The 16,891-nt window shown below is 40.6% G+C and overlaps 1 protein-coding gene across 1 annotated transcript in view; it reads left to right on the top strand.

Annotated features, from left to right (window-relative positions):
• Positions 1–16,891, top strand: part of LOC128698879 (uncharacterized) — a 30,663-nt gene continuing 13,772 nt past the window's right edge. The window contains exons 1-3 of the mRNA XM_070096872.1: positions 1–153; positions 945–2,253; positions 3,044–3,292. Of these exons, the coding sequence (XP_069952973.1) occupies positions 100–153; positions 945–2,253; positions 3,044–3,292 (1,612 nt within the window). The 5' untranslated portion in view covers positions 1–99. The remainder of the gene's footprint in view (positions 154–944; positions 2,254–3,043; positions 3,293–16,891) is intronic.

Here is a 16,891-nt window from a genome sequence, read left to right as displayed (position 1 = left end):
TAGAAGTGGAAGTTGTGGGACACAGCTCTGAGTGTCTCTGCTGCTGCTCCTCCTCTGCAGGAGACACCGCCGGACACACTCAAGGGAGCTACTGCCAGCATGAAGTTTTTAATTTTATCTACTCTCATCTTTTGTCTTTTTCTTCTGCTGCAGGTAAGGATATCTTTTAGATTACATCAAAGTGTTCTTCGTTACTCTCTTTTATGTAAGTTTTATTTTCCGAATTCATTGGCTATATCCCCTCACATCCACGGTGACCCAAAGAAGAAAATACTTAGTCACAGTTACTTCCTCATTACTGTATTGGTAAACCTTGAAGGCCATAAACAAAGCTACAATTTCGCAGCAACTCAGGCTGTACACTCGAACAGAAGACAAATAAATTACTTGCTAAACTAGCATTAAGGAGACGTTTGGCCCGCCAGATTCTTCCTCAGTATAATTCAGACAAGAAATGAAGTGTAAAGTATCTTAAATAAATGTAATAATACTGCAGAACTCCAAAACTAAAGCCCAGCAAGTCTGTCTCCCTAAACCCCTTCACAAATATTACCAAGTTCAAACTCTAGCACCACATCAAGTCTCGTGATCAATTTAACTCCACTGTTTTGATCTGACACGCTGAATTTAATTGTTCTTACCTAACAATAAGATTCCCAAGTCCTAGATATGTACACTTTCTTTTCTTAACCAATATTATGGCGTTTATTTGGTAGGCTGTAGAGCGGTGTTAATGATATAATTCTTCGGAAGGCATGATACCGCCAATACCTCTCTCGAATAAAGCAGTGACGGACACATAATTAATTTATTTATCAAAGGTAATCATTTTAATGAAGGAATAAAATCCTGTACAACTCAACAGAATTAATAAAATTCTAGTCAAATAAATATTTGTGTAATTTTATTTCTTGCTTTCGTTCTAAACCATTCCTTTTTTACAGGAAAAAGTACATGGAGAGAAAAATGTATTAAATGATGGGCAAGAGAGATCAGTTGTAGATCTGCATAAGACGAACAGAGGCGCTGACCCTGACAACAATGATGAAAAAGTTGACAGGAACAACAGGATAAAAGGTGATGGAAGACGCCACTACAGTATCAGTGATGTTAATGCTGGTGACGACAGAGATGTGGAAGCAGGAGGAGGAATAAAACACCAGGGCAAGAATTTTGAAAAGCGTAGTCGCAATAAGAGCCAACAGGAAGCTGGTCGCGTCAAGGCTGCGGGAAAGAGTCGTGTTCAGGAAGACAGGAACAGCAATAGTGCTGTGAATGGAGAGAAACATCGCTGGACAAAGAACAGGAAAGATCCCAGCGTTAAGAACAGAAGGAAGCAACCCGTTAACAGAAAAGCTGTCTCTGTAAGAGGAAAGAAAGAAAAAGGGCGTGCTAAGAAATGGGGTAAACGTCGTGGCGAAAAGGTAAAAAGACATCATGCCATCAAAAATGTGGAAAGACGCCGAGTCAAGAAGAAAAGTAAACTCCAAGACAGTAAACATGAAGGAAAAAAGAAAAAGCAGAAGGATCATAGCTCCAAGAAAGTGGGAATAGGCAGTAACACCAAGAATGGCTCCAAGGTAAATAAGGTCACAGCTGAGAGGAAGAACAATGTCCGGAAAAAACAATATAAGGAATGGCAGAAGAAATTAAAGCAGTCAAAGAAGAAAAAGTTGAAGGAAGGTAAACACAAAAGGGTTAAAATAAGCAAATCAAAGACAGTGAATTCAACCGAAAATAAAAAAAAGTCAACAGCGGGAAAAGAGAAAAAAGGAAAAAAACAAAAGAAAGAGAAGGATATTAAAAGGAATAAACTGAGACAACATGGAAAGAGACTCAAAAACGACAGCAAAACTCTTAAAAAACATAGAGATAATAACATTAGAAAGAGTAGAAAGCAACCAAAGAAAAAAATAAAGAAAAAAGATAGTGCCAATGCAAGTAAAAAGAAACTCAGAGGCAGCAAGGAAGGACGAAACGAAAATAAAAACCGAAGTAAAGCAAAGTTGGATCAGGAAGGATCTAAAGAGGCAGTAAAAAAGGTGACACAGCAAAAAAAGAAGAAAGAAAGTGGTGAACAAGGAGGACATCACTCAGGCGGCGGCGGCGGAGATGATTACTACTCCAAGAAGAAGTGTAAAACTACCAAAAAGTGCACTAAAGCTGGTGGAAAGTGCCAGGCGAAAAACACTTGTAAAACTAAAGTAGCCGCGAACAAGTGCAAAGGAAGGTCGTGCGAGTGCTGCCTCTCACGTAAGTGCTTTCGTGTGTTATATTTCGTGCAAGTGCCTCTGAGTACTGTTATTCCTTTCATTTCGTTTATTAAATTTAATTTTGGAGTGAAGAGAACGTAATATCTCTATGAATGTTTTTTTTTCTTTCCCTTATTAAACAATATACACGTCAGAATTTTATTTTGGGTTTGTCTTTCGGCGCTTGTTAATGTTAAGTGGTTTGTCCTTAAGATTGTCTGCTTAATATCGACTTTAACTGGTATTAAAATGTTTATTTGTCATTTTTCTTGGGATTTGGTCGTGAAAATTTTTTTATTCTGTCTTTGCCTTAGTTGCTAGATCCATTAAAAATTCTTTTCAGAGTTTTCCTCCTCACCCGAAGAAAAAATAATTTATAATTTTTCATATTTTATGGTACTGAGTCCGATTTTTTTTCTCATTCTTTAAGTGGTTAATACCAACTTGTAAACTGCTTCTTTTTTTTAAATTTGGGCGAATAATATTGTTATTTCTAGGTGTATTTTATGTGCCTCCAAATCTTAATTCAGTCTCATTGAAATCTCTAGCAACTGTGTAATGTTTCTCGTTTTGTGTCCCCAGAAACTTTACTTTTTTCAATGTTCTGAGATTATATCTGAGGTCTTGTATTTTAATGATTAATTAGTAGACTATTCAATGTTTAGATTTTAAAATAATTGATGAGTCTTGTATTCCACTAGTTCCTGCAAACATGAGGATGTGTTTACTTAATAAATCTTTATGTACTGTTGGTATATGTTAATGGTTTATCGTTATACATTTGTCAACAGCATGCGCATTTAAACCCAAAAAGAAATGCGATAAATACAAGGGTGTGTGTAAGAAGAAGTGTGACGCTAAAGAGCGACAGATCTCCAAGGGTTGCATGAAGAAGAAATGTATTTGTTGTGCCAAGGCTTGCAAGCCCACACAAGAGTGTACGGCTCACGGAGGTTATTGTGTGGAGAAGAAGTCATCTTGTCATGGGCATGTCGACAAAGATGGCTGCAGGGGAGCGAAATGCCTCTGTTGTTATCCAAGTAAGATTCTAAATGTTCTTTCTGGTGTTACGCTCTTGACTCATGAAATCGTAATGACACGATTGCAAACAAACCATACCACGGGCGGGACTTGAACCCGAGTTTTGAGACTCTCTGACCGCGGGTTCAAATCCCGCCCGTGGTATGGTTACGTTCTTCGTAACGTAAATAAAAATCCTGGCTCCTAAGGGTAAGCGTTCTTTCTAAACAGTTGCTGGTATGTAAGCTTACTTGTCGGAGACGATATTCATTAATGGATAGACCGACATAGGTATATATGTAAATATACGAAATTAATAAATTTAACATGGCTCACTTCCAGAATCGACCACAAGCAGGACGACAAGCAGCTCAGTGATAACCCTGACTAACATACTACCAACCACGACAACCACAGCATTTGTAGTGACAACCACCTCGTTTAATGTTAATGTGACAACCCCAGCGCCTAGTTCCAGTGTAACAACCACGGTGTCTACTGTTAATGCAACAACCACTACAAGTACTGCTACATCTTCAGCCACCAACACAACTGCCACTACAACCTCAACATCGAACACTACAACCTCTACAACCACCAATACAACACTCACATCCACTTCTACAACTACCTCTACGCCTACAACCACCAATACAACACTCACATCCACTTCTACAACTACCTCTACGCCTACAACCACAACATTCACCACCACAACAACTGCTACTACTGCTACCACAACAACCTCAACATCCATCTCCACAACATCTACTACTACCCCGACAACCAAAACATCTACCACTACTACTACCCCAACAACCACCACTACAACCTCTACTACTACCACCCCAACAACCACAACATCCACCACTACAACCTCTACTACTACCACCCCAACAACCACAACATCCACCACTACAACCTCTACTACTACCACCCTAACAACCACCACAACTACCACCACTCCTACAACTACAACAACCTCAACTTCAACAACATCCACCACCACCACATCCTCTACGACTTCCACTACAACCTCCACATCCACTTCAACTACTACTACTACTACTACCACCAACGCAACACTAGCCAATCTCACAGCACAGCTCAACACACTGCTCTCCGCATTAAATTCAACAAACACTGCGCTTACAGCTCTGCAAAACCTTCAAGGTTTACTTAACACTCTTATAAATACAATAAACGCCTCAATTAATGGAAGAAGAAAACGCGATGCGGGACAAGAGATAATGACAGTTACACAGCTCGCCACAGACACACAGACAGCGATAACACAAGGAAACTATGCGGCTCTAGACAGCCTTATTATCAAGCTCTACACAGCGGCAACGACAGTTAATCTAATTACAACAGCGATTCTCAGTAAGACATTGATACCCGATTCTCTCCTGCAGTCTGAAGTGATATCATCTCTCAACAGCGTTGTTAGTTCCATAAGCTCTGCCACTATGGTAATCACGAATATTAGGAGTTATATCAGAACTGTGCAGCAGATGATCGTCGAGCAAGGGGGAGATACAGTCACGACACCCACCATCCCAATACCCCCTACGTCTGCATCACCGCTGCCAGATTTTCCCACAACAACAGCAACAACAACAACAACAACATCAACAACAACAATATCAACAACAACAACAACAACAACAACAACTACTACTACTGCTACTACTACTACTACTACTACTACTACTACTACTACTACTACTACTACTACTACTACTACTGCAAACACAGCAACTACATCTTCAACAACCTTGACTGGCACTGCAACAACAACACTATCCGGTACTACGTCATCAGCTGATATTTCATCAACGGTTGGCACTACAACGGCTGACACTTTGTCAACGGCTGGAACTACAACGGCTGACACTTCGTCAACGGCTGGAACTACAACGGCTGACACTTCGTCAACGGCTGGAACTACAACGGCTGACACTTCGTCAACGGCTGGAACTACAACGGCTGACACTTCGTCAACGGCTGGAACTACAACGGCTGACACTTCGTCAACGGCTGGAACTACAACGGCTGACACTTCGTCAACGGCTGGAACTACAACGGCTGACACTTCGTCAACGACTGACACTACAACGGCTGACACTTCTTCAACAACTGACACTACAACGGCTGACACTTCTTCAACAACTGACACTACAACGGCTGACACTTCTTCAACAACTGACACTACAACGGCTGACACTTCTTCAACAACTGACACTACAACGGCTGACACTTCTTCAACAACTGACACTACAACGGCTGACACTTCTTCAACAACTGACACTACAACGGCTGACACTTCTTCAACAACTGACACTACAACGGCTGACACTTCTTCAACAACTGACACTACAACGGCTGACACTTCTTCAACAACTGACACTACAACGGCTGACACTTCTTCAACAACTGACACTACAACTGCCGACACTTCTTCAACAACTGACACTTCGTCAACGGCTGACACTACAATGACTGACACTTCTTCAACAACTGACACTACAACGACTGACACCTCGTCAACTGAAATTACCACAAGTACATCAACAATAGCAGGAGGACGGTAATAAAACTACAGCTACAACTACAACAACTCGTAGCAGCAAAGCAGTATCGTAGGAGACAATCAACAGCATCTGAAGCAAACAGCAACAAACAAACAAAACAAGAAAAACAACAACAGCTCAGGCTCGGATGCAATAAAATTGCCGAAATAAGATAAAAAAAAAATCTTACCAGCACAGAATCTATTTTACTACTCCTAAACATTATTAATATTTATAAACACTGCGATCAGCACGAAATGTTTATAGTGTTTCAATAAAAGATCTGTATTTTCTCATTAATAAAAGCTAATAACGTAAGCTTAAGAAAAAAATATATAACCTTCTATAATGAGATTTTATTAATAGGTTAATAATGGCTTCTTTATTGAAATTTTAACTCTAATAATTATTTTTTTAAATATTCGTCTTTTATTTCCTTTTAATGATAGTTATTAATGAATATCAGCATATCTGTATACTACGTATGTTCGTATGTATACTTTTTCCTGTGTATGTGACTTATACACAATTGTATCATGTACTTGTAGAAATAAAGATTATTATTATTATTATTACTATTATTATTATTATTATTATTATTATTATTATTATTATTATTATTATTATTATTATTAACATAGTCCTGTGTTGGACGCTGGAGTGACACACTCAGCATGAACATAAACTCTGTTCTTAAATAACAAAAAAAAAAAAAGGCACAATACCGTGACTGGAACGATACACAAATAACCCGCACATAAAAGAGAGAAGCTTATGGCGACGTTTCGGTCCGACTTGGACCATTTACAAAGTCACACTAACTTTGTAAATGACTTTGTAAATGGTCCAAGTCGGAAAGAAACGTCGTCGTAAGGTTCTCTCTTTTATGTGCGGGTTATTTGTGTATCCCTGTTCTTAATAAAGTTATACAGCACATGGGTAATGTTATTTATCCCCTGTGTGTGAACTCACCTAATTTACTGATAAGTAAAATGTATATTCAGTATTAGATAACTTTATTGACGCCACGTTGAGTCTGGGATGTTAGATTCTCCTGCTGAGTTCAGAGATGAAGACGCCTCTAGGGAGGTTCCTTGACGCTGGTGAGAGGCTCTTGATCTGGGGAATTAGATGTGTGCTCAAGTTCATTATCTGAGCCTGAATACCTTCCATTCCCCTCCCCCTCCACATATGCTGTATAATCCTACGGGTTTAGCGCTTCCCCATAAATATAATAATAATAACCAGAGATGTAAAGTAAAAGGACACAAGTGCAACTAATGTGACATTTATTGTGGCAACGTTTCGCTCTCCAGGAGCTTTATCAAGTAATGGCTTGATAAAGCTCCTGGAGAGCGAAACGTTGCCACAATAAATGTCACATTAGTTGCACTTGTGTCCTTTTACTTTACATATTGTCGGTAATTCTACCAACTTTATTACAATAACCAGAGATGAAGAGATGAATTGCGTTCCAGGTGACAGAAGGCCAAGTAGAGAGATTGTGTTTTTGAGAATCGCCCACCAGCTCCTGGGCCCAGCCTCTTGGTCTTTGATTATTTATTTTTCTATACCGAGGGTTTTCAAACTTTTTTAAAGACACGGACACTTTTTTTTTCCTTAAACGAGAGATTTAAGTACAAAACATAAATTACTTTCTAGGTGAAAATGATAATGAAATTCAATACAGTCAAGTTGATAAGTAAAACATATGAGCTCCTACACAACAGACTTCTTCAGTCAAATACAGAGGCAGCAGCAAAAACAGTAGAGATGTAAAGACAATGTAATTAGTCCATCACTCTCTAAGACGTAGTTTTGAGTTGGTCAGTCGCTCAGCCTGGAGAAGAGTTCTGCTCCATAGTCTGAAACAACGGGAAGCTAAAGTAACAGTATGGAGATATAAATATTGTCAAAATGAGGCGGAGAAAATCTTGACGACAGAAGAGGTTGGACCCACTAGTTACAGTAAGAATGTAATCACTGAGAGGCAGTGTAGCAAACCTGCTACATAGGTCCCTCTCAAATCTAACCTTTCTCACTATTAACTACTCTCACTATTAACTACTCTCACTTGTAACTACTCTCACTAGTAATTACTCTGCAACACTTTAGTGTTGCAGTGTCTTATAGTGTGAATTATAATGGTATACAATACCGTCAAACTGATAAGACACACATCAAACAGGTATCCTCATTCAGAAACGTTCCGCCTGCACAGCAGGCTTATTCATTCGAATTATTATTATTATTATTATTATTAAATATTCGCCGGTATTCTCCCGGCCCGGGCCTTTTCCAAGTGGTGGCCCGGCCTTGGCTCCCTCTTTAGGGAGTGTCTGAGACCTAAGTCTCCCATGGGAGGAGGCACAAGTACCTCCTCATCTTTGGGACCAACTGTCCCCAGGCCTAGCCACAAGCTAGGCCTCTCTGGTCTGCCATCCCCGCCCCAAGGGGGAAAATGGGAATGACAGTCTTATGAGCTAAAAGCTCGGGCTCAGGCACCTACCCTACCCTAGAAGGGTTAGGCATGGTGTCGATTATTCATTCGAATACAGAGGCAGCAAGAGGACTACAGACGTAAAAAATTTCTCCGCCGTACCTTGAGATTATGTAAGTCCCCCTCCAGTTGCCTGATATTCACATTATTCCAGACTATGGAGCAGAACTCTTCTCCAGGATGAGCGAATGACCAACTCAAAACTACGTTTTAGAGAGTGATGGACTGATTACACCGTCTTTACATCTCTACTGCTTTTGCTGCTGCCTCTGCATTCGACTGAAGAAGTCTGTTGAGTAGGAGAAACGTCTCGGAATAAAGACAACTAACTGTCGCATATTTGTCTGATGTATCCACTATCTAGGTAGTATAGAGACACTTCAACAACCACATTACAACAATGCAAACACAACAACACTACAACAACCACAACACTACAACAACCACATTACAACAATCACAATAACAACAATACAAACACAACAACAACACTACAACAACCACAACAACAACATTACAACAACCACAACATTACAACAACTACAACAACAACATTACAACAACCACAACAACAACATTACAACAACAACACTACAACAACCACAACGACACTACAGCCACAACAACAATACTGCAACACTCACAACAACAACACTACAACAACCACAACAACACAACAACAACAACACTACAACAACCACAACAACGCTACAACAACCACAAAAACACAACAACAACTACAACATTACAACAACCACAACAATAACAACACTACATCAGCCACAACACCACTACAACAACCACAACAACAACACTACAACAACCACAACAACAACACTACAACAGCCACAACAGCAACACTACAACAACCACAACAACAACACTACAACAATCACAACAACGCCACTACAACAACCACAACAACAACACTACAACAACCACAACAACACTACAAGAACCACAACAACAACACTACAACAATCACAACAGCAACACTACAACAGTCACAACAACACTACAACAACCACAACAGCAACACTACAACAACCACAACAACAACGCTACAACAACCACAACAACAACACTACAACAACAACACTACAACAACAACACTACAATAACCACAACAACAACACCCACAACAACAACACTACAACAACCACAAAAACACAACAACAACTACAACATTACAACAACCACAACAATAACAACACTACATCAGCCACAACACCACTACAACAACCACAACAACAACACTACAACAACCACAACAACAACACTACAACAGCCACAACAGCAACACTACAACAACCACAACAACAACACTACAACAACCACAACAACGCCACTACAACAACCACAACAACACTACAAGAACCACAACAACAACACTACAACAATCACAACAGCAACACTACAACAGTCACAACAACACTACAACAACCACAACAGCAACACTACAACAACCACGACAACAACACTACAACAACCACAGCAACAACGCTACAACAACCAAAACAGCAACACTACAACAGTCACAACGACAACACTACAACAACCACAACATTACAACAACCACAACAACAACACAACAACAGCCAAAGCAACAACACTACAACAGCCACAACAACAACACTACAACAACCACAACAACAACACTACAACCTCAACAACACTACAACAGCCACAACAGCAACACTACAATGATGGAGTCTTACAGGACCTCCCCTTCAGGTGCGTGGCAGAAAACGCTACAGTACTTGAAAAGGTAAATGATCCTTTGCCCAATTTGGATGCTTTCCACCGCCCCTCTCGTATACTAAATAAGAAAGAAAATAAAGCTGCAGCTCTTTTGAGACAGTTATACAGGGAATACGACCAACACAGGGCCAGATTAAGATATCTGCAGGACTGCCATAAGGCAGGGCCTGCAGATATGGTCACTACCAGAAAGTAGTAACTACCCAGACTGGATGATTGAGACCCTAGAGAGGGAGACTAGAAACCTCTATAGAGCACACTCAGCTATCCAATCCCTGGGACTGTCAATTACAATAGAACATACGGCAGAAAAAATCAAAGTTATGAAAAACTTTAAAGTCAGGGAGTTTGGGGAAGAAATAGCAAAAGATATCTGTACCCTAGCTCTTGACTTTAACAGAAAAACAAGAAAGAGACCCTCCCCTAACCCACCTTTACTTGAGTTTTCTAATAGCAGGAAAGATAAGATAGCTGGAGAGGACACCATGGACTCTCTTATGAAACTCTGGCAGCAGGTGCTGGACATGGATGAGGGGGAACAGCAGCCTACAGAGGGACAAGACCAAGGTACCACAGAGAACAGAAAGAAGCAGCTAGTCCCTGACAAGACACAACCAACCCAGGAACTAGTACCTGACCCAGTGCCTGTGAGAGACCAGTCTGAACCCAACAACCTTGCCTCCATAGCCGAGTCCCTGAGGATACTAGCAGATAGTGTCCAAACTGGAGACAGGCAACCAGGTAAAACCGACCAACACTGGAGGTAAGAAAAAGAAGAGAAACAGAAAGAAGAAACAGGTAAATAAAACTTGTGATAATCAGACAGAGGTAAATAAAGAACAGAGAGAAGTAAAGAATAATCAGGTAGAGGCACATATAACCAACAACGAGAACACTGTGAATAAGACCAATAATAATGTAAAGTCAGATAATAACCAAAAAAATAAGGGTCCCCAGAAACCATATAAGAAACCCTACTATAAGAACAGAATTAGAAATAACTACAGGGGAAATTTTCATGGGAACTGCAACGGGTACTGGGAGGGTCCACCCAGGTACAGGTACGACATGAACCAAAACTGGAGGTACCCCCCTACCCAAACCCATACCCAAACCCAAACGCCTGGTAATTTCAGAGGTGGAACTGACTGAAGAAGAAGAGAGAGTCCTGAGTAAAGGACTTTCCTTCGTACCAGGACCACCAAACAAACAGACCAGGGAAACACACAAAAAAAGCCTGTGACCAACTAGAGAAACTAATGAATGAAAAATTTGAACAGGCATTTCAGCAAGATATGGAAGGAAGACCTAGCAGGAGCTCCACACGACAACGAGCCTCGACGACGCAAAAATACATGAAAGCGCCGAGATCGACCAGTGAGCCAGCTAGGAAACTTCCAGAGCTGAAAAATAAGATAACCAAGATAAAGGAAAACCTGCTGAACACCAAACCTAGACACTACCGCCCAAACCTCAAGAAAAAGGAGAGGGGGAGCCTGTGAAATCTTAAACAGAGAAGTGATCTGGTAATCACAGATGCAGATAAAGGCTCTGAGATAGTAGTGTTTAAGGCGGAAAATTACAGAAAAGCAGGTCTCAAGCATGTAACTAACACAGAAACATACCAGAAACTGAATAAACCAGAGCAGGTATTTTCTGAGATTAAAGGATACAGGTAGAGAACTCATCCTTAGGTTATACAACAACGAAGGTCAAAAGGGATTTATGAATGTGCCACTAAGAGATTCTCTTCTTTCTTTTCAGTCTAAGATCCCCAGTATGTATTTTCATCCCAAGACACACAAGAGCTTGGATGAAGAACTGGGAACATTTAAGACAAGACCAGCATTGTCAGGGTGTGCAGCCTCAACAAGACCGGTTGATAAGATGATGACTGCAGTCCTTATGCCTTTACTTAAACTATTACCAGACAGGCTAAAGGATACTACACACTTTTTGCAGATCCTCAAGGAAGTGAGGAAGAAGGTGGGACAGGCAGCAGATAACCTGTGGCTAGTGTCCCTGGATATTGAATCCTTATACCCTTCTATCCCCCAACAGGAAGCAGCAGAAACAGTAGCAGAATTCTACGAAGAGAGCTTGAAAAACATCAGAGAGGACCTGGCCCAATTAGGGATCAGGACGCCACCTTCTAAAACCATAGTTAAAGATTCACTGGTTCACATTATGAGAGATACCATTTTAAAATTTGATAATGTAGCATATAGACAGAGGACATGGACGGCAATTGGGGCTTCAGTAAGTGTAGCAGTTGCTGAAATCTTCGTCCACTGTAAACTAGAATTGGGCAGACTAGAGAAAGCACCAGCTCTGGTTTTGTATAAACGTTACATAGATGACATTTTTTGCTTAATAGAAGGTGGGGAAGATACTATTCAAAGTTTAGTGGACTGGGCAAATAAGGCACACCCTTCACTCCGCTTTACACATGAATTTCACTATACTAATCTTCCCTTTCTTGATACAATGGTCTACCTGAATAAAGAACGTTTCATCCACAGCAAGACATATTATAAGCCAGGGAATGCCCATCAGTATCTCCATTGGACGTTATCACACCCAAGGAGCCTGAAGCAGTCCCTGCCTTACTCCCTAGCCTTGAGAGTCAAAAGAATCTGCAGTGAGGAGGAAGAATTCCAGACGTCAATTCAAAAGATGTGGGAATTCTTCAGGCTCAGGGGATACCCTGAACCAGCCCATAAAGCAGAGGAGAAACTGAGGCTCAATGATAGGAAGGAGCTGTAGGAACCACAACAGAGGACTGAGAACGACAGTACAATCCTGACAGCACTATTTGATGAATCCTGGGCTCAAGAACTGAGGGACAAACTGAACCAACTTTGGACATGGATTGGAGAAGAATTCGAACAAGCTTCTTGGGCAGAATACTTCCCCAAACGTCCCCCAATGACTGCCTGGGAAAAAGATAGCTCGCTGAAGGACGACTTGATGAAGGCAGAATTTCCCAAGAAAAGCAAGACCAGGTCTCCACCAGACGACGTTTCAGCACAAGAAACAAGAGAAAATCACACCAACAACCAGAACAACACTACAACAACCACAACAACACTACAACAACCACAACAACACTACAACAACCACAACAACACTACAACAACCACAACAACAACACTACAACAGCCACAACAATAACACTACAACAACCACTACAACAACCACAACAACAACCCTACAACCACAACAACAACACTACAACAGCCACAACAGTAACACTACAACAACCACAACAACAACACTACAACAACCACAACAACACTACAACAACCACAACAACAACAACAACACTACAACAGCCACAACAATAACACTACAACAACCACAACAACACTACAACAACCACAACAACCCTACAACAACCACAACAACAACACTACAACAGCCACAACAGTAACACTACAACAACCACAACAACAACACTACAACAGCCACAACAACAACACTACAACAACCACAACAACACTACAACAACCACAACAACAACAACAACACTACAACAACCACAACAAGAACACTACAACAGCCACAACAACAACACTACAACAACCACAACAACAACACTACAACAACCACAACAACAACACTACAACAGCCACAACAGCAACACTACAACAGCCACAAAAACACTACAACAACCACAACAACAACACTGCAACAACCACAACAACAACACTACAACAACCACAACAATACTACAACAGTCACAACAGCAGTAATACAACAGTCACAGCAACAATACTACAACAGTCACAACAGCAGTAATACAACAGTCACAGCAACAATACTGCAACAATCACAACAGCAGTAATACAACAGTCACAGCAACAATACTACAACAGTCACAGCAACAATACTACAACAATCACAACAACACTACAACAACCACAACAACACTACAACAACCACAACAACACTACAACAGCCACAACAACAACACTACAACAGCCACAACAGCAGCACTACAACCACAACAACAACACTACAACAACACTACAACAACACTACAACAGCACTACAACAACACTACAACAGCAACACTGGAACACTAGAACAACAACACTACAACAGTCACAACAACACTACAACAACCACAACAACAACCCTACAACAGCCACAACAACAACACTACAACAACCACAACAAAACTACATCAGCCACAACACGACTACAACAACCACAACAACAACACTACAACAACCACAACATCAACACTACAACAACCACAACAACAACACTACAACAACCACAACAACAACACTACAACAACCACAACAACACTACAACAGCCACAACAGCAACACTACAACGGCCACAACAACACTACAACAACCACAACAACACTACAACAACCACAACAACAACACTACAACAACCACAACAACAGCACTACAACAACCACAACAACACTACAACAACCACAACAACAACACTCCAACAACCACAACAACAACACTACAACAGCCACAACAACAACACTAAAACAACCACAATAACAACACTACAACAACCACAACAACACTACAACAGCTACAACAGCAACACTACAACAGCCACAACAACACTACAACAGCCGCAACAACAACACTACAACAACCACAACAACAACACTACAACAGTTACAACAACAACACTACCACAACAACAACCCTACAACAGCCACAACAACAACACTACAACAACCACAACAACACTACATCAGCCACAACACCACTACAATAACCACAACAACAACACTACAACAACCACAACAGCAACACTACAACAGCCACAACAGCAACACTACAACAACCACAACAACAACACTACAACAGCCACAACAACAACACTACAACAACCACAACAACAACACTGCAACAACCACAACAACACTACAAGAACAACAAAAACACTACAACAATCACAACAGCAACACTACAACAGTCACAACAACAACACTACAACAACCACAACAGCAACACTACAACAACCACAAGAACAACAACACTACAACAACCACAACAACACTACTACAACAACAACAGCAACACTACAACAGTCACAACAAAACACTACAACAACCACAACACTGCAACAACCACAACAACAACACTACAACAGCCACAACAACACTACAACAACCACAACAACAACACTACAACAGCCACAACAACAAAACTACAGCAAACACAACAACACTGCAACAGCCACATCAACACTACAACAACCACAACAACAACACTACAACAGCCACAACAACAAAACTACAGCAAACACAACAACACTACAACAGCCACAACAACACTACAACAACCACAACAACAACACTACAACAGCCACAACAACAAAACTACAGCAAACACAACAACACTACAACAGCCACAACAACACTACAACAGCCACAACAGCAACACTACAACAACCGCAACAACAACAACACTACAACAACCACAACAACACTACAACAACCACAACAACACTACAACAACCACAACCACAACACTACAACAACCACAACAACAACACTACAACAACCACAACAACACTACAACAACCACAACAGCAACACTACAACAGTCACAACAACACTACAACAACCACAACAGCAACAATACAACAGCCACAACAACAACACTTCACCAACCACAACACTACAACAACCACAACAACAACACTACAACAACCACAACAACAACCCTACAACAGCCACAACAACACTACAACAACCACAACAACACTACATCAGCCACAACACCACTACAACAACCACAACAACAACACTACAACAACCACAACATCAACAAAACAACAGCCACAACAACAACACTTCACCAACCACAACACTACAACAACCACAACAACAACACTACAAGAACCACAACAGCAACAATACAACAACCACAACAACAACACTACAACAACCATAACAGCAACACTACAACAGTCACAACAACAACACTACAACAACCACAACACTACAACAACCACAACAACAACACTACAACAACCACAACAACAACACTACAACAACCACAACACTACAACCACAACAACACTACAACAACAATAACAACACTACAACAATCATAACAACACTACAACAGCCACAACAACAACACTACAACAACCACAACAGCAACACTACAACAGTCACAACATCAACACTACAACAACCACAACACTACAACAACCACAACAACAACACTACAACAACCACAACAACCACAACAACACTACAACAACCACAACAACAATACTACAACAGCCACAACAACAACACTACAACAACCACAACAGCAACACTACAACAGTCACAACAACACTACAACAACCACAACACTACAACAACCACAACAACAACACTACAACAACCACAACAACACCACAACAACACTACAACAGCCACAACAACAACACTACAATAATCACAACAATAGAAGGACGAATATAATAAAGTATAAGAAGGAGACGAAGAGCACAACAACAACGTAACAACCCAGAAAATTTCATTATAAGACGATTAAAGGCAAAAATTCCGTGAAATAAATGCTCAGATATAAACATTTTATTAAATTTGTCTCTAATTTGTGTTCATGAGTTAGTCTTAAATAATTTGTTAATGAGTTATCTTCAAATAATTTGCTACAATACTAATATGCTGTATATATATTATTGTGCCCACGAACGAGTGGTATTGATCAGTAACAACACTGCACCATGCCAAGGACTCGAACCCGTGTTGTACTGGCCCATCTCATGGAAAGCTAGAA

The sequence above is a fragment of the Cherax quadricarinatus genome, chromosome 55 (genome assembly GCF_038502225.1).
Source record: "Cherax quadricarinatus isolate ZL_2023a chromosome 55, ASM3850222v1, whole genome shotgun sequence".
NCBI classification, from domain to species: Eukaryota; Metazoa; Arthropoda; class Malacostraca; order Decapoda; family Parastacidae; genus Cherax; species Cherax quadricarinatus.
The sequence above is the reverse complement of the archived record's forward strand: the minus strand, read 5'-3'. Positions and strand labels throughout refer to the sequence as shown.